Raw genomic sequence first — 19,874 nt, forward strand, 5'->3', positions numbered from 1 at the left:
GTTTTGACCCACTGATCCAGATTATCACCATATTATCAGTACTCTTGCATCTGTAGTCTGAACCAGAAACATATTGAATTTAATTCTTGCGCATGATGCATGTATCATAAACATTTGGAGTCATTCAATGCTGCCTGACAGATGCCACGGATGACGCCTTTATGGCAAAATTACATACTCCATCAACCTGAGCTCGTTAGCCCCTTTGCGTAGTCGATTTATACTAGTCTACACGATGCAACACCCCAGAAGATGTTCATCTCGTTTGTTATAAACTTTTACGTGATTATATTCTTTGTTGATAATCTGTGCTTTTTTCTTGTAACCGTACAGTTTTCGTTGGTGTCACTTGCGCCTCGCGTTTATTCTATTCGCTGCAAGTGTGACGATATAATATATCGACATAAATCGATTCAGATACTACATACACTGCCATCTCTCGGTAATCAAATATGTCGTCCCCACAATGTATGACATCTGCAGACATAAACAGAAAATATAAATTTCATTATTTTGTGTCAGTTGTCATTTTAGTTCTGTATCACGTCGACTTCATACCTTTGTGAGGTGTTTGCTCTGTTTTACTAAAATTAAGTCGTTCGGTTTATATGTCTATATATGCTTAGTATAATCACATCTGAAACAATGTTTACATAAGTGTGATTCATTCAGAGATACACCCAGCTGTGAATTTTCCAAATACCTGTGTTGAGTGGTAGAAAATATTCTCCGAATACCTGGGATCGTGGATTTTCGTTTCCAGTTTCAGAACTCTTTCGGGTTTTCACGTTGACAGTGCGAATGAGAAATATGAGTCTAGATTTTAATTCCTATTTGTATAAAATGTTATATCCATTAAAATGCGGTCGATGAGTGAGAGTATGGTCGCATATTATGACGCAAGTGACCTCAGTTCAGTTTTTGTAATGTAAAAGTTTGTCTGTCAAGTATTGTGCGTAGGCTAGATAAAGATATGACAAGGAGACCAGTGATAAATTGTGTCAGTTGTTGAATGTGGAGCGCTATTTCTAAGTTATTTTCAAAGGCAAATTCTGAGTCTAAAAATTGCCATCCAACTGCTGATGCTTGCATTATGGATCGGAATGAAGATCGACGTAAGATCGCGGTTCAGGATTTGGAGCCACAGGATACGTACGACACTAGACAGGTAGATTTAGTTTAAGCCCATAAAACGTATGAAGACACCTTAGAAAAATGCCGGTGATTCTGTTATGAAAATTATTTTATAACGACAATCTTAGGTTTCAGAATACACCAGTTCATTATGTTTGTACAAGGTGCTTGACCTCAAGGCCTACTTTAATATTTCATTATAATTAATACATCTATACAATGATGTTAACAAGAATTCACGTGATGCAGAATATCTCTGTGTAACATTCACATGAATGAAACTTAGTGACGTGAAAGCATATCGAGGGCATCATGCCACAAATGCGTATCAACAAAATTACTGATTTACAGGAGACTGATTTCTTATACTTATTTGGTTTGACAAATGTGTATTGTTCGTGTTTGTAAGGCCAGGTGTATGTCTCTCTGTGTAGAGCAGCATCAGCATTATGGCCCTCTGTCATGGTATATGTCCCCAATGTTTGCTGTTGCATCTCTGACTGTGCAAACATGTTGTATGCCCTTTAGGCAATATGCCCATGATATCAGAGTTTGAATTTATTTACATTCCATATATCTTCATAGGGGTCTGCAGTGGCCATGTGGTCTGAGGTGTGGGCCTTGTGCCGATTGGTCACTAGGACCGTGGGTTCAAATCCCTCTCAAGCCATGGATGTTTGTCCGTGTTCTTCTGTGTTGTGCTGTCCTGTGTAGAGGTAGAGGCCTTGCGACGAGCCAATCCCTCATTCAAGGAGTCCTACCGAATGTCTATATATCAAGCCAACGAAAAAGTTGGGACTCGCAGTGCTCAGGCACTTGAAGAATGGGTCATCCCAGTATCCAGTATATCTTCATAGTACAAGCCAATGATGTAGAACATGTCACTATATATATATGAACACTTGGTACAATAAAATACCAAATCAGGATTACAGTTGCATACTTATTACAGCTATTTATGTTAATTTCATTGCATGATTTGATAAGTATAATGTTCAGAAGCGGAAGCATATTTTAAACACTTACTAATGATTACTAATATGGATTGTTCAGTTGCTCTTGTGTAGCATTCTTTGAAGTCTAGATTTGTTGAGTTTGTGAGATCCAAAGAATTAGGGAAGCAATAGTGTTTGACAATATCTCATCATTACAAGAATGATTTTTAGTGTTCAACTTAAAACAAAAGAAAGGAAGGCGGAAAGTTTGAATTTCAGTGAAAACTTCTATCCTTCCTGTTGCAGGAAACACTAAAATACCACAAACTGAAGCTTTCATGGCAACTAAGTATAATGAATTCTTCTCAGGCTACCAGTGATGTCAAGTGAAAACACCAGTGTTTTGAGAACAATCTTCATCATTGTCTTCAGGGTACCGAAGTTGGAGATCCCGTCCATGTTGTATATATACCTGCCCAAGCCTTGTATTCATGACTGTGGTTATGGAGCACAGCATAAACACAGGGCATTGCAGTGACTTCAGCATTACCACCATGTTGGACAAAACAGCAGGTTATATGGACCACCTTGTAAAGGATGCAATTGAAATATGGCTGAACTGCGGTAACTTCAACAGACAGTAATTTCACATTGAGCCAGACCTGGTACCCAGTGATGAACTTGCTATCCAATCAGTAAGGTGGGCTAAAAATAGCAAGCACATCACTCCACACACCAGGCCTTATTGGCTAACATGCAGCCATGAATATGGGGCTCAGACAGGTATGCAGACAGTGGATGGGATCTCCAACCACTTCGGTGCCCTGAGGATGAGGACAATGATGGTTCTCGAAATGTGGCATGGCTGGCAGCCCAAGAAGAATTCATTATACTAAAGTACAAGCCTTGCAGATGTGTCTTTTTGCTTTTTGCTAGATACTGGAAATTGCCATCTGTACTTGTAGGTCTGCACTGGTGCACATGATTTGGTTTAAAATTTATTTAATTTAATTTCTAATAAATGATGTAGGGAATCTTTATACTAGAACACAACATTTCTTATTCAGTGTTATCTGTTGTGAACATTTTACTTTTTTGCATAATTTACCAAGTTTGTAAGGAGAGCATGTGTCATGTATAGTATTTTATGGAGTTTGTGCCCTTCCTTCTCTTAGGCTGTGCTTCCAGTGAAGTTGATGTGCTTTGATTCTGTAAAAGTTTCGTTTGGTCTGCAGTTACTTAGTTGTAATTAAAACTTTTGTCATCGTGAAGGATGTTGGAATAAACTTACACTTTGAGTAGGTCAAGATTAGGAAGGGAGTAGGTGTCAGGAGACTTGTTAAAGGGGTCTGGAGTAAATAATGAGAAACATTACTGTAACTGAAAACATTACTATTTTTATATGAATGTGGGCTTAAAAGACACAGAGATGTAACGTTTGAGACGCTGTTTACACATTCCATATTAATTGTTTAGTTGACACAAAACATTTTTGCAATTAGATTGTTGTGTGAAATTTATTAAATGCCATGACAGATCTAGTTCTTGGTAATTAACTTTTCTTGGCATGTTGAAGTGATATTGTGATGAAGTTTTTATGTATGTGTATGTGCATTTATAGGGCATTTAAAGATCAAACCTACATTACTCAGAATCTGAAACTCTAATTATAATATGAGAAAAATGAATTTTTCCAGTCCAAAATCCTTTTCCTTTCTGTATGGTTACCATTATCCTGAATTAAATCATTTTATACTCTCATACAATTTGAACACACTGTATCCTTCTATAATTAGCTGGTGTACAGAGCAAATATTATCTACATACAGACAAGAGAAGTGAGCAGTTTTTGTTTGTGAAACAGTGAATGTGCAGATGTCCAAATAGCCATGCCCTGGCAGTGGACACATGCACTTGACATGTCTTTTCTGCGAATCTGTTTTATTGCAGCTTTCATTATTAACATGGGTGTTTTCTGCACATTAACTTCTTTTCAATCCACATTTCCTTGTTAGCATTCTATACTTTCATTATGTGTTTGGCCCTCAGATTGCAGGGATAATTTTTAAAGCAAATATGACTTTTCTGGATAAATGTAACAATTAAAATTAGATTATTTATGTTGGGATGAGTGTGGGCTGCAGTCTACGGTGGTTGTTGTAATGCTCGGTTGAACAAACCATGCCAAATTAAAACTACATTTGACCCATTGTAGTTGTCAGTAGTATAATACAGGCTACATAAACCAGGGTATGACTATCTTTAGCGCCACATCTGAATCAGCTCCAGGAACCAGCTAGCATCCTGCCCAGTGTACACCAAGGATTCTGCCTATGACGGCCAGATCGTGAACCTTACCGCTCACGTCCATCCAGTGCTGTGGTTAATCCATGAGTTTTACCACTCACGGTACACCTTTATGACATACTTAGCCTGAGAGACATTTTTACATACAATAAAACTACAGTCCTCTTGTCATCAATTTTAATTTTGAAATATCGTTTTATTGTCATTGAAAAATGTGTTTTTTTGGAAATGAATATGTATGGAAATGTAGGGTGGATAATGAGTTTCCAGGGAATTGGTCTGGTTATTCACAACATCAGTTGCCCTTCTTAATGTAGTTTGTATCCCAATAAACTAAGGCCAGAACTTTAAAAACAGGAACTAGTTTAACCTCGATTTTAGTAGTGTTATTTCCTGTTGTTTGAATGAAATGTTTTTATGTATATAGTTCGCACCTGTCTGCTGTGGTGGACGGGGTATAGTTCCCACTGCATATTACAGGGATGGACCTAACTGCTTGCCTTCGTCCTCAGTCGGTATTGTAGCAGAAGAGTGTTTGGTTACCGCCAGTCTCATGTTTAATTCGCATTTGTAATGTGTAGAAGTTTAGTAAGTTGTCCTTAAACCTATCTATCATTTGAATATGGCTGTCTTCTGGGTTGTAGGGCCGTGTAGTCTGAAATGTCGGTAAATGTCTACCAGACTACACGGCGCTACAACCCAGAAGACAGCCATCTTCGGACTTACCGCCGTGAAAACCTCGAATCTTGCTGTGTCTCATTAATTTTCAAAACGAAGCGACCTTCAGGCAGCTAATGGTTAATTGCCGTTCTGGTCAGCTTGAATTATGGTTCGCGGAAATGGACGTAATGTTTCACCACAAAGATTGGACGACATAATTAAGCTTCTTTGCGAGTTTATGTATTTGGCGTTTCCTTGATCGGAAAGGACTTCCAGTTTACACCGACGTGGGCAGATTGCCCTTGGGTATTGCGCATTACGTTCCAGTTGTTAATAAAGGGAGACGTTGTTTCTGCGATTTCTAAAATGTGGCTGTGGATGTAACCGATACTTCGTACTATCGCATTATCTTGAATCGGGTTTGAACTGAACATCCTATGGTTAGCGGCCAAATGATTCTGATCACTCTTGTAATGGAACTATTCCAGTAGTTTGACCAAATATGGCTGTCGAGTGGTTGAACATCTTGCTTCATGTGTGGGAGATCGTCTTTATGAACCTCTGCCCCGAAACCAACTATCCCGACGACTTTATTGTGGAATCAATAGCATTTCATTTTTACTGTCTAAGCGAGTGTATAGGTTGAAAGAAATATTGAGTTGGCAGACTGTTTTATACAAACCGTCTTTTGGAATGAGTGGACAGGGTATGCTCACGTACCAGGTTAGCGTGTAGGGCCATTATCATCATGCGATGTTCAGAGTTCGTTGAGTGGATGGTGCCTTGCTTCAGGGCGCAGACTGCGAAGATGCCACAAAGAAAGAAACGCGTTCTTCTGAAAGGAGGACAAGGAAAAACCTGTGGAGGGCCTGCGTTGTATACTTTACCATATAAAAGCGTAGATACTGGGGTTACGCACAACAGCAGCATATTAGGTGACTTCTTGACACAGCGAGGCAGTGCAGCAGGCTAATGCTAAAAAAAGTACTTAACCGTGGTTTCAGAAAATCGTCACAGTCTGTATCATTTTGTTTCTTGTCTATATTATGAGATCCTTGTGTCTTTCGTGTGTTTTCTTCCTTCCGCTTTTCTTGTCTGATGGTTATTATGAAGCTACATGCAATTTAATGCAAAAAGCGATCCCTGTGTACTGTTTCTTCATTGCTGCGTAACCCACATATGTGTATGGTATTTTCCTTGGCTTAACGACTGAATAACTTATATGTACTTTGGTATTTCGATATTTGTTGCTGTTGTGGACTGTCTCATGCATGGCACTAGTGGAGTACAGATACATTGGGCATTTATGTTGACGAATTACTATGCGTGATTTATCATTTGATTTAATACTTCCCAGCTTTTACGTTAACAACTTCTTTTGTAACGAAATATTGCTGTTTTTCTCACGTCACCAACTGGGAATGTTTGCTGTTTCACGAACCCTAGCTTTGTTAATAAATAACGACATGCTCCTTCAAATGAAGTCGAACATTGCGTTTCAGGGTTTTAGGATACAAATCAACTGTGAAAACCTTACGTCGAGGAAAGGAACTGTGAAAATATCACAAATTGCAAATTTGAAACAATTCAGGTTTTTAAGAAAATCTGCATATCGTAAAGGTTCAGGTCCCAGATAATCCTCGGCTTGGAATGATTTTATGCCGGAGTAATTTTTATTCACATTCTTATCCTCCAGTTGTAATTAAATATCACTTAAAATGAAACAGGTTAGAAGACTATATTTTCTCTATCTATGGAATGTAAATAAACTCTACTCTACTCTCAAGTTGCATAAAGCAGATGGTTTGTCATATTTCTACTGGCAGGATTCAGAAAGTAGTCGTTGTTGAAAGAACCTTATAACAAAGATTATACCCAGAAGTACTGTCGTATTAAGAACTGCACAGGACATTAAATATTGCCATTTTTGACTGATATTTATTTTTCAATCTGATGATTATTCAGCCTGTTTTGAAAATGACGTTTCGGCCAAGAAGTGAGGTTATCTTTTACATGGATAAAGGTATGCAGATAGGTAGGTGAAAGCAATTCATTCCTATCTAAATTTAAATATAATGACGTACTAATTAGATAAAGAAAAGAGGCTTGCTTGTAAACTGTCAACATCGAGTACTTCGTTAACACTTTGCATTTTAATACAGATTTCGGTGTCTTCTTTCCATACCTGCATCCCGATGTTGCTCCCGTTAAAATTCATATATAACAGACGATGAATTCGAGGGTCTTAGTTTCATATCTCTGCGTAGATCTAGCTTCCAGAGACTTTATAGAGAATAGAGAACAGATGACGATTTCGGTCTCGCATTTTCAGCCCTTGAACCGAGACCTCTTCTACCCAAAATTCGTCCATTGAATCGAGCTGTGTAACACAGACAGTAGAATACTGTAACAGACCCAGATGTCCTTTTGGTGCAACGCCTCAATATTTATAATGTGCTTACTTCACGCATGAGAAATCCCACGCAATGTATGTTACGTATTTCTATCCAGTCCACCATACAGACAGACTCATTGAAGAGGTAAGACGAAGTGGTGATGCACGTAGGTGTGACCTTCAGTGGATTTGTTGCATGCTGTAGGCCTGTCCGCTTCCAAAATGCCCACACAGTCTATTAACAAAACTTTCCATTTTCCACTTATGGAAACTCTTGCATTATTCCATCATGTGTTGTTTGTGACAGTGAAGTAGGTCACATCGCATTCAGTGGCTAATGGTTCTGGTTTGTAGATTTCTCCCACCCAGTTCGTTGATTTTTGATCATAAACTTGAACTCGACGTTTAAGGACAACCAGGCCAGAAGAAAGGAGTTGTTACGTTGAATAGGGATGGGAGCTAGAGTTATTGTTAGAGTTGGTTTATTTACAGTTCATAGATCCTGATTCTTCTTTGGGCTAAGCCAAAGGACGTAGAACATGTCATAACACTAGTACAGAAGTTATTTCACATGTAGATATACATAAAGTTTAATAATTCTCAACAGAGGTGAAATCATCTGCAGGGCAGGAGTTAGAGCTAATCTTGAAATGAATGCAGGTTTGAATACTTTTATATTATGATTTAAACTTTTAATTGTACATGTAAGATTACTGAGTAACTAGATACCTGTATAGTATACTCATTTTTTATACAAAGTGAGGTTTACATCAGTCTCTGAACAGCTTTGAAACAAAATGGTCGATTGCTTGCTTGTGGTCTGATGAGTACTCATTGCCATACAAGGAGTATGGCACGCACTTTTCTGGACACTTTGCTGTACCGCTTGTACCAAAATCATCGTATCGGGTTACTTACGGGGAAAGGAATATGTTATCGGAGTCCAACCCCATTTTCGTTGTTGCACGTATCTGGAAGAAATGAGAAGAAGACACGAGTAATTTGTTATAAGTGTGGGAATCACTGCATTTGCTAGCTTGTGTCTCCAGATAACATCTCTTGCAGGGGCTCTGGTAATTTATCTGCGGTCGTAAAGGTGATCTCTGACACTTCCCGTGTACAGCTGAGATTCGGGTACGGGACATTGGGTTGTAGTCAGAACACCGAAAAGGAAGAGACCAATTACCAGTCATAGGCATAGATGGATACTGAAGATATGGGAGTGAGGTGTAGTAAGGCTTCTGTTCTGAAAAGGAGGAGAATTTCTTGTCTAGGATGGCGTCTCTCACCTTCCCAAAGGCACCATGGAATTGTCAGTTAAGGGAGCTCAGCCACTTCCTGCCATATATTTTTTCTTAGGCTTGAAGGTGACCTTTTAAGTCGAGAAGAATGAGGTGGGCGGGGCATGTAGCGCGCATGGATGGGACAAGAGGTGTGCACCGAGTAGCCTGAGGGGAAGAGACCGCTGGGGAGACATAGACGTAGATGGGAGGATAATCTCAGGCGGGATCTATGGGAGATAGGAGTTGAAGGAGACTGGATTTTGTTGGCCCAGAACAGGGTCCGGTGGAGGTTAATTCGGTGATGAACCTTCGGGTTCGGTAAGCCATCTAGTTAGTTAGTTGAAGGTGACCTTGGATCGAATCAAAGCACTCGCTTTGTCCTGTTGTAGATATGTGAGGATGCTACAGTACATGCCCCGTTGCACTTTCGCGGCGTGGAATTGCCTTTGCTATGGTTCATAGTATTTAGTTTATCGTTGCATTGATTTGATGCATGGTATTAATTTCGCCGTAATACTGTGCGTCCAGGAGCGGGGAGAATGAACAGGTGGGAACAGTATCTTTCAAGCTGCGTATTGTGATGCCAGGTGGATGTGCGTAGGAAGCCGACCAGCCTTCTGTCCAGGCTATGAGCCATGACGTCATCAAAGAATTTCGGTAGAATATTACTGATTTTACCAGCTTGCCTTCTAGGATCCACAAACTTCCAAATTTCTTAACTGAAGATAATTTGTTACTGTGAGGATACCCATTAACCTGACAGATTAGAACCACATTCTTTCCAAATACAGATCTTTGCCATCCTGTTCAGTAGCATCCAAATGCTTCTCTTTTATTCAGTGATAATTTCTCAGCTGTGTATTAAATTCATCTGTAAAGAAATTTGGTTGAAGGTGTGAACTTGATTTGTCAGAATCATGATGAGGCCAGTGGTGGGTTTTTGTGAACATGGTAATGAAGTTTTTAATTCCATAAAAATGGCAGAGAATATTTTAACTGCCATAGTGAAAGTCATGAGTGAGCACTATATAAAGTTTCTTTTTTCCTTCAGGCAAAACAGAGAGCATCAGTGAAGTGGCTTCTGTCAAAGGCATACAACAACAGGGTTCCAGAGAACTTACGGGAACCATTTTATCGAGATCAGGAGGTGATGCGTGTTTCTTTGATATATATGCATGGAAATCATTACTGAAAATATGTTTTGGAAAAATAGTGGAGATTAAATGTAAAGTTCATCCTTTTAGAGAAAGGCAAGGTAGTGCTTTCTTCTATATCTGCCCACCATTTATTTTTGGAGGGAGAGTGGTGGTCAGAAATGTATACATACATACAGGAATTTATGGCCTGATGTATTTTATGTACCTTATCATATCTGTACCACAGTCATGGCAAAGAGTATGACATGGGTATTGACATTTCAAATTCACCATGGGTATCATAATGTTGGAAGATAACACGATCTGGTGTAAGATTCCCATGATGTATTCTGAACATTATAGCTGGTAAGTTTCCTGACCTATTTTGTAACCCTTCTGATTTTCTTTTCAGTCCACTTTTATTTTCAGAATGAACTTTAAAAAGGAATGTAAATGACAGGTAGTGATACATATTAATTTGGGGTTATTGGAGATTCTATGATTAGTAACATATGCAGAGAAATGGAATTTGAATATTTCATCATCTTGTATGTTATATGGATTTTTTGGGGACATACATACAAGGTCTGTTACTTTTATATTAGTATCAGTTTAGACAATTTATGTTATTTGTAGTTTGGGAACAGATTTGCGAGGCTGTAAATTGTACAAAGTATCTAGTTAAGATTTAATTTCTACACTCATTGTACTGTGTTTCATTTTTGTTAGGATCAAGAACATTTGAAACCACAAATAGTCCATTCACTTGCCAATGCAGAGCTATACTGCCTGGGTCTTGCAAACATCTATTCAGACCCTAACTATCACAACCTTAACCACTGGGGCATCATCCAAGCCCTGGCAAGGAAAGGCGTGTTGATTACAGAACCTCCGGATGACCAGTTGACAGAAACTGTACTTATTCAAACCAATCCAATTAAACTGGTAAGTTTTGTTCATTAAAACAGTTTTTCTCAGCCAGTGTCCTATGACATTGGAATTAAAATTCAATTCTGCATATTTAGTAATAGCTGACAAAATGTGGTAATGGCATTGCCTTTATCTTTGTGCAAACAGCACATGCATTCAAATCCCTCTCCCCGTGTTCTTATGATCACGGTTCTTAACCGAATGTGAGCATACACAGAACGGTTTGGCAACTTACACAAGGTGCAAGTTTATTGAAATAAATGGTCATTAGTAGTGCTAATGTTGTATAATGACCTGCAAATTGACATACATATTCATAATGTACACAGTTTAACAAATGATAATTGTATACAAATGTGCAGCTTCAGTTAGTCATATGGAAACAGTACGGACATGTCTTTAATGATGCTATATCTTTCAATTGTGCACTGCATTAACTTTGGTTAGAAAATACTTATTCTCTATTTTGTTTCAGAGTGCTCACATGGCTGTGATTGAAGCCATCATGGTGCTGTATGCAAAGGAGGTTGTGACACCTGATCGAGTTGTAGCAGCAATCCAAAGATTTAGTTTCTCTCGAGCTGCCAGTCCCGATCCGCTGCCAGCTGACCACGAAGGGGGTCTGGTACTCTGGGTTAACAAAGCTTGTTCTGCTCTGAAGCAGAGGATAGAGCAGGAAATGGAGCAGGGTGATTGTAGGGGAAGGGAGGTAACTGCTAGATGCCATTAGTGTGTATGTTACAGAAGAAAGGTCGGAATCAATGTGAACAAAACTGTATCAGAATGAAGAGGGTACCTTTTGGTACTGGGGTCGGTACCTGATTTAGACCATTCATTTCTATCCGTTTAGTCTCTTGGGGTTTTCCTGCTGGCATATTGTGGTCGTAGCATTACATTAAATGTTTTCACTATGAACTGACTGGTTGTGATTCTGTAAGTTAATATTTTATGTTTTAGGGTGACAGACTGCATGTACCAGACCTTCCTCCAGTGCAAGAACTGAAAGACCTCTGTGATGGAATTAGTCTAGCTGCTTTAGTGTCATTCTATTGTCCTGAGGAATTGCCATGGACGGATGTTGTAGTCAGCTACTTACCCACTGTGTCTGACTGTGTTCAGAATCTCATGCTGGTTTATAATTTTTGCACCCGTAGTCTACCGTGTTCTGTGTTCCACATGATGCCAGAAGATGTAACTTATATGCGTGGGTACGTATCTACCATGTACAGTGTGTCTATAAGAAATGTGTAACCCTTTGGACATTTATAAGACGTGTAATAATGCAACTTCTTCTTCTTCTACGGCTCTCCGGTCCATATTCGGTCCATGGCCTCCTCAATTCTCCTCTGTTAGGTCCGTCTGTCCGAGGCTTTGATTGAGGTTTCAAAACATCTTCCTTTTTATGGTGAAAGGTTGTTAGCCTTGCGACCAACCCCCAACCTGGAGGACCAGGGTATCTGTCTTAGTCTGACCTCTCCCCCTCGACCAATCTAGCTAGGGAGGCCCTACCAGTAGCTATGCTACCGCCAGCGTAGCTCTTGGGGTCACTGAGGTACTCGAGCCCCACCACCACAACAAGGTGCAGGTACCATTAAGTGGGGGTAATAATGCAACTAGATGACATTAATATTTTATTGACATTAGAGAAATGAATTTGAAACTTAACAACCACGAACATGCTGAAGCATTTAAAGGTTGAAATGGAGACTTTATTCACTGAAACTGCTGCATGCCATGAATGAATATAATCCAGATCATCAGCTTAAGTGATGTGAATGGTTTTTATAGTCTGTGTAACCTTGTACCATGGATGTGTCAAAATAAATGTTAAATATGGATTTATGTACATTGATTATTAAAAATTAAATTTCTGTTTAACTAAAACTTTATGTCAAGTGTATTTTAGAAAGTTCTGTGTTCTTATTTCATTCTTGTACACATTGTTTTGAACTCTTTTTGTGAATTTTGTCTTCTTTGATGTAGGTCAATGAAGCAGAATCTAGTGGTTTTTCTGGCAGATCTCTTTAACGTACTAGAGATTCATCCAGTAAAATGTGTCCGATTTCCAGGCACAGACAAAAATTTAAAAGAAGGTAAGACATCGTTACTTAATTTCTCTTGGTAGATGCTGTTAACATAGTTTTGTTTTACAGGTATCATATCGTCTGGACCTTCTGTAGTTATGTGTGCAAACATTTTTTGGGTTGTTCTGTTGGAAACATTTGGTTCAGTTGGTAGCTGCAACAGTGGAATTTGATCTTTTATTAACACTACTTAACAGAACAGAATTTATTTTTAATTTTAGTTGGCAGTAATGCAGAATTTAAACTGTAGTATTTAAGAGTGGTTTTCAGTGTTGGAAAGGGTTTTTTAGGGAATATGTTTAAAAGCATTTCAAAATAGAATACAGAAGAGAAATTCTAGTGAGAAGGAGCCAATTGAAAACACTTCAACGTGAGGTGAATAATTAATTAAATTTCTTGTTCCAATGTTCCATCTAGGAAAACTGGTTTTGGTTGCTACTGCTACTTATGCTTATTTTGTCTGCCGTGATTAACTTTATTCCTAATCAGCAGGTTGGCTGAGTCAGTAATGTGCTGAACCTGTATTGGGAGGATCTCATTCGTACCTCAGTGGGGCATCAGCTTTTCTGACAGGTTTTTGTGGTTTTATATGTATATTGCCAATCTGAAGATACGTTTCAAAAATATTTCGAGCAATGATAGCCTTTCAGTTCGTGTGAAGATGTGTTAATTTGTTTGTCCATGACTTGATACTGAAATAAATTTTTTCTGTGAAATACAGTTCATGGAATATTTTATGCTTTAATTTCCTAAGTGAACTTACAAGAAGAAGGATCAATGTCTAATATGGGTTTTTTTGAACAGAAATTCAGGCTATGTAGAGCATTTCAAATTGAATGTCTGGTTACGGTAGTTTGTTAATTGTCATTTTATAAAATGTGTGTCTGCACTTTGCACATATGTCCTTTTTGTTGTTTTTCTATTTGTACAAAAAATGAACACAGGTTACATATTTGCCCCATATCTGTAGTCACAGAAAATTCTTTACCAAATGAAATTGGTTTTGCAATCTGGCTTAGAATTTTGTGAACCTCCATGTATCACTTTTAATTATATATATATCTGAACCGTATATTTTCAAGGTGACCTTAGACGATGGACATTCATTCCAAGTTTTGACTGCTGTGGTACTTTGCAGCACTGGCAATATAACACGTTCCTTATCATGCATTTCATAATGCTTTTAGGCACAGTAGTTACAGGTAAATTAATGATCTTTCAAGAGGGCCAGATTTCATTGCACAGTTGCTGATAAAGGCTTGGTAACACTTATCTAAATACAATAAATTATGGAACTGCATGTTTTGAATGAATGTGGTGATTGGATGATACACTTTGAAGTATTATTGAAGTAAGAATAGTTGGGGTTGTGGCAAGCAAAACAAGCAGATCTTACCAATTCTTTCTCCTTTCTGTCGATTTTTCTTTCATAAATACTGTATCAGTGAGGGCAACAGTAATATATATACAATGAGAAAATATTTTCTACGTGTACTTAATGTGCAGCGCATCATCGTGTAAGCTATGTTATTATGTTATCATTCTGTGATTTGTTGAATGCTATTTAACGTTGCAGAAGGTATGTTCATTTGGAGATATAATCTTTTCATGACTATTTCCCTTAATTATTATAACCATATTTACCAAACTAATAAAGTGTGTGTCTTTTACTTAATATGAAATAAGACTTCTTCTGTTTGCACATTAAAAATACTTCAAAAGCAGACATGATTCATCAGTTATTTACAGAAAATTCATTTAAGGAAACTAATCTGAATATTATTAGATTGCTCAGCACTTATTTTCAAATATATGCAAGTTGAGCTTGCAAGCACTGTTACTATGTTACTGTCATTCTGCTTGTAAACGCAGCTGAGAAGTGCATTAGTTGCCCATCACTGTACTGTATTGCTTTTTATTAATCTTTTCACTGTGCTCTAACTTTCTCAGTCTACCCAAGGAATAGCCAAGGGGTAGCTCACAAGCGTAGCTTCCCGCAGTCAATATCTGCAATCCCTGATCTTCGCAGTAATCTTGGAGCTCATTCGAGCGGCTTCACAGGTAGGAGCATTCTCCACCATGTGCCGTAGACATCAGTAGCTTTAATATAAATTGAGCTCTACCTAATATTTATCCATCAAATACTGATTTACAATTTGTAGTTTATTTTATTATTGAGAAAAAACTGCTTTTATTAAAGAAACACAATCACATGTAGTACGAAGTCTTCTGAGCCTAAGACCTTACTGTAATGGAAGTTTCTTTCACTGCAGCACAGTGTTACAACCCAGTGGAGTTTAGACTGCGTATGAATTGCCTTGAAAATCTTAAACTGTGTAAATAAAATATAGTATTTCTTGAATTTCCATATATGAAAAGATGAGGTAATTGTTTTTTTAACGTGAGTTGAGGAAACAGATTTTACTTGAAATTATGTGACTTTGTTTCACTCGAAAATTAACTGTTGGAATCATTAGTCCAAAAGAAATTTTAAAAAATAATTGAAAAATCCAGAGCAGTAATTTTGGACTTTAATGAAAGTGATACTATTATGTACAGTAAAATAAAGTCATGTATCAGTATTATTAGTTGGTTCTATGTGAAAACTTTGGTTTGATTTGAAGCTTTTAATTTGATAGCCATTCCACAACTACAGGTAGTCCTCGATTTATGCCGGGGATGTGTTCCTGGACGAACCGGCGTAAACGGAATCGGCGTAAATTGAAACTCTTTTATAATGTAAATCAACTGGAAGTCAATGACATGCGTTCCCAGCACCCAAAAATTGACGAGTAATATAATGGCATTACATTTAAAGCTCTGAAATAACGTAAATAAAATAAAGGGAATTTAAAAAATATATTTTATACACTTACAATCAGCAATTCGTTGGTCCCCGCGATTGACTGCGATTCTTTCATGTGATTGATGTGTACAGTCATCTCTACTGTTATGCGATAGTTGCATTCATGTAAGACGCCGACCTATAGAAAATCGCGTAGTAAAAATAACCCCGGGACCTCCGTAGAGATTAAATTAGGCCCTTTGAAAGTTTAAAGAGCCAGGAATGAAATTGCATAAGAGCAAACTCGCATATGTAAAAGTTTGCATTTCACAAACAGCTTTTACCGATTCATTGATCTCATTGGAGCAAATTCGCGTTAACGAAACATACGTAATTGCAGAGACGACTGTATTTATAATTTTTATTCAAAATCAGTGGTGTAAGAATTACGATTTAGTATAAGAAGCAGTACGAGATATATTATAAAACGTTATAATTAATATTAAAATATATTTGTTCACTTTTTGACTTGCTGGTTTCAAAATCGGTGCAAATCGAGGGCTACCTGTACGTTGTAATATTGCTCTGGCTTGCTTTGAATGCATATGACTTGAAACCTGATTTTGTGTGCGGTTTTGCATTGTAACACCTTTTGGAGTCAGGAAAAATCCAAATAGAAGTGTTGGAAGACAATATAGACATGCTTTGTTTTGTGTTACTGTAGATAGGTAATGAAATACGATATTACATTGTGAGATTTCAGGTTTTCATGGTGGTGAATCTGAAGATGGCCGTCTTCTGGGTTGTAGTACCATGTGATCTGGTAGATGTTTGCTGACATTTTAGAGGTGCTTGATGCCTAAATCATCAGGGTGATGATGATGGAGGCAGCAAGCACCTCTGTAACATCAATAAACTTTAACTGAACTATATGGTGCTACAACCCAGAAAACAGCCATCTTCATATTACATTATGTCTTCTTATTGTACATATTCATTGTCTGAAATATGTTCTTTTGAATAATCTAATCTTGCGTGTAACAATTTACAGAAAATTTAGACATTATCAGCTGCCGTAGAAAGCTTAAACTGTATTTGCATTCCTCATTTTTGATTCAAATTATTGTAAAATACTGTTTATTTTAGACAAATTCAGTCTGGCAGACACAGGAGTAAATACATTGTAGATGTGTTGCTTATTCATAGAACATATTTGCTATCTCTGTGAGATGGTCAGTCTTGTGCGCAGTCTGTTCCCTCTGAAGTAAGGAGATGTGCTGTTGTATTTGTTATGGGACATCTCATCTTCATGTCTGCATGCCTTAGCATTCTGTGATCTGTTTATCTTTTGTAGACTAACTAACTAACTAACTAACTAGAACTAACCGAATTAACCAAAGCCCTCCACCGGACCCTGTCCTGGGCCAAAAAATCCAGTTTTCTTCAACTCCTATCTCCCATAGATCCCGCCTGAGATTATCCTCCCATCTACGTCTAGGTATCCCCAGCGGTCTTTTCCCTTCAGGTTTCCCAACTAGTACCCGGTGCACACGTCTTGTCCCATACATCCCCAGCCCATCTCATTCTTCTCGACTTAATCACCCTGACAATACTGGATCTTTTGTAGACTAAAAATCTGAATAGTTATTTTATTTGATAGAAACACATTGCAAGAAACAGCATGTATGTGTGAGATAGGTCTCTTAAATAAAAAGTGAGAACTTTATCAGCAAGCACTCTCAATGTTATGGTTATTGGCAGTTCTACTAAAAGTATTTTCTTTGCATTGAGCAAAGTTCTTGTGAATATGGAAAAATTGTTAATGATATTTCCTGTACATGAGCTTATCAAACACAAATTTTGAACTTGTTCAAAAGGCACATAACACTTAGGGATGTAAAAAATGAAATTTGAAAGTAGTCCATTAAGGTAATTGTTCTTTGCATCTTCATATTGAAGTTGTATGAAGTCTGTCATTTATATACTGTAGTGTTCTGGCTAATTTTATTTTGGACAGGGCCATTACAATTCCATCTTATTAGTATTGCAGTATTACTCAATTTTTAAATATTATTCAGATAAGTGCCAGCTTTAAAGATCTACAGGGACCACTGGAGAAAGGAAAGAGAGTGGTGGAGAATAGTTCTGAATACTGGAAGTGTGTAGTAATCAGTAACAAACAATGTAGTGTACATAGTGGCACAAGAAATTCTGATTTATAAGTATCTAAAGTACATGACTTCTGTTAAATTACACCTGTCTGAAATTAGCAATATGTTCTGGTTCATTCATATTCTCCCAGCTGTTAGTTAAGTTCAGAGTATACCAGAAATACTAGTGGGCTAAGTTTAGGTTACTAGTATGTTTAATCGTGTTTCATATTTTGCCTCTGGTATATTTAATTTTCTTAGACTACATGAAGTTTGTATTTCTGCATGTCTTTGGTATATTTATGGGATATTTTTCTGCATGTGAGCATTACCCTTACAAGGAAATGTAGCTGATTTATTTTGTTATCTTTATTTGCATATCTTGTCAATAATATTTTATTTTCAAATACTTTGTTGTTAGAATAGCTTGCAAACAAACCCCGTACAGTTCTCAAAATGTATGCAGATAATCTGAATTGCCAGACTTTGTGTTAGTAAGAAAAATGCAGTATTAATTCATGGAAATTAAGGAAGATTCAGAGCACTTACAATTTTGTTTTTGGAATTCTTGTGGTGAAGAAAATTTTTGTAATTGTTTCCCTCAGGTTTTTGCATGTGTGTTTAGAAATTTGTTATGTTTGTGTAATTATACTGTTCTTTATTTTGTTTGTAAAGTGAAGTCTGTTGCACATAAATTAAAAAAGATATTAGAGTTGCTATGAGTGGAAGTTTTTATTAAAGTTAACTGCCAGGTAAGTAATGTCATAAAAAAACTGAATTTGTGTTCCACTGTTACCATTATTTGTCAGTCAGTCATGGATTATAAGTGTGATTTTATGTTTGATATCACTAATGTGCATAGTCAGTCATGCTTGATCTCTCAGATGAGTGCTCTGTTTATTGTTGTTTACTATACAAATTCACTCAGTCTTCTACCTTTAAGCACTTTATATATTTGTTAATGGGTGTAATTATAGTTCATGTGTCCCTTGTATCTCTAACACAAAACATTGTGCAATGTATTTCCATGTCGAGTATTTATTATAAATTCATTAAGATATAAAAGTAGATCAGAGTTTCTTTCAGAACTTGGAATATTAAGCAAATGTTAGTTAACTTAATGAAGCAGAGTCTTTCTTGAGAAGGAGATAGTTTCTTAGCTGGTCAAGAGCAGATCTGCCTTCATGGAACCCTGTTGGACATAGTGGAACCAGTCCACACCCTCACTTCACATCCAATTTCTTTATGATCCATCCATAGATAGAATTATCATTCTGTCTATGCCTCTCTTCCCTTCATATTTTGTCTAAAATATTGTGTACAATTCTCATCTCTGTCTTCGCTACATGCCCTGCCCATTTTATCCTCAATTTGATCACCCTACTGATCCATGATGACTATTATAAATTGTGGTTAATGATTAAGATATGTAAAAGGTGTATACAGTAAAATCATCTTTCTTACAAAGAACTGTTTGTTAAAGATATATGAGCATACCAGGTAGATATATGTGTGTATTTATGTAACTTTCAACCTTAGGATTTTGAAACTCCCTAGTAAAGACATTTCACATTTTGAATGCATAAAATAAATTTTGCACAATTTGCACGCTTTGATGTGAATTGAAGTACTACTTGAGAACTGATATTTATAATTAAAGAACTAAATTAAATACTGGTGTAAGTGCCTACATTTTTGGTATTGAGGTAATGGTCAGAACATGTCGTGTATGCCAAGCCTCAACCTTGTACAGTGCTATAAGTTCCACCTCTGTTGCTTTAGTTGTAAGACATGCCAGAAGATAGCAGCAGCGGTTCTGTCAGCTGTAGGCCATACACACTTTTAAACTCAGTTATGGATAATGCTTGTTTTGTGCACTTAGACCTGTATTTAATTCAACTTTTCAAATATTATACTGTTGTTTCAGTTTCTAAGTCATCTCCAACAATACAGACGTCTCTGCCTATCAAAAAGTCACATTCCTTGCAACATGCTGATACGTATGGGAAAAGCACCACTGAGTCTCATGACAGGAGCCACACACAGGAAGAAAGGTATGAGTAAAGTGCCTCTGT

General features: G+C 37.3%; 1 protein-coding gene across 7 annotated transcripts in view; it reads left to right on the forward strand.

Annotated features, from left to right (window-relative positions):
- The first annotated feature begins 568 nt into the window (after positions 1 to 568).
- Positions 569 to 19,874, forward strand: part of Patronin (calmodulin-regulated spectrin-associated protein patronin) — a 49,140-nt gene continuing 29,834 nt past the window's right edge. For 4 of the 7 annotated variants that reach the window (XM_022070231.2, XM_087356819.1, XM_087356820.1 and 1 more), the window contains exons 1-8: positions 569 to 1,168; positions 9,766 to 9,861; positions 10,580 to 10,795; positions 11,256 to 11,489; positions 11,738 to 11,988; positions 12,764 to 12,873; positions 14,815 to 14,925; positions 19,727 to 19,853. In XM_022070231.2, the coding sequence (XP_021925923.2) occupies positions 1,013 to 1,168; positions 9,766 to 9,861; positions 10,580 to 10,795; positions 11,256 to 11,489; positions 11,738 to 11,988; positions 12,764 to 12,873; positions 14,815 to 14,925; positions 19,727 to 19,853 (1,301 nt within the window). In that variant the 5' untranslated portion in view covers positions 569 to 1,012. Of the gene's footprint in view, positions 1,169 to 8,070; positions 8,092 to 9,765; positions 9,862 to 10,579; positions 10,796 to 11,255; positions 11,490 to 11,737; positions 11,989 to 12,763; positions 12,874 to 14,814; positions 14,926 to 19,726; positions 19,854 to 19,874 lie in introns of those variants that run through there. The other 3 variants (XM_022070230.2, XM_022070234.2, XM_022070233.2) reach the window with 3 other exon arrangements.

The sequence above is a fragment of the Zootermopsis nevadensis genome, unplaced genomic scaffold (genome assembly GCF_977971745.1).
Source record: "Zootermopsis nevadensis isolate Lab colony 2312 unplaced genomic scaffold, Znev_1.0 Znev_ptg000028l, whole genome shotgun sequence".
Taxonomy (NCBI): domain Eukaryota; kingdom Metazoa; phylum Arthropoda; class Insecta; order Blattodea; family Termopsidae; genus Zootermopsis; species Zootermopsis nevadensis.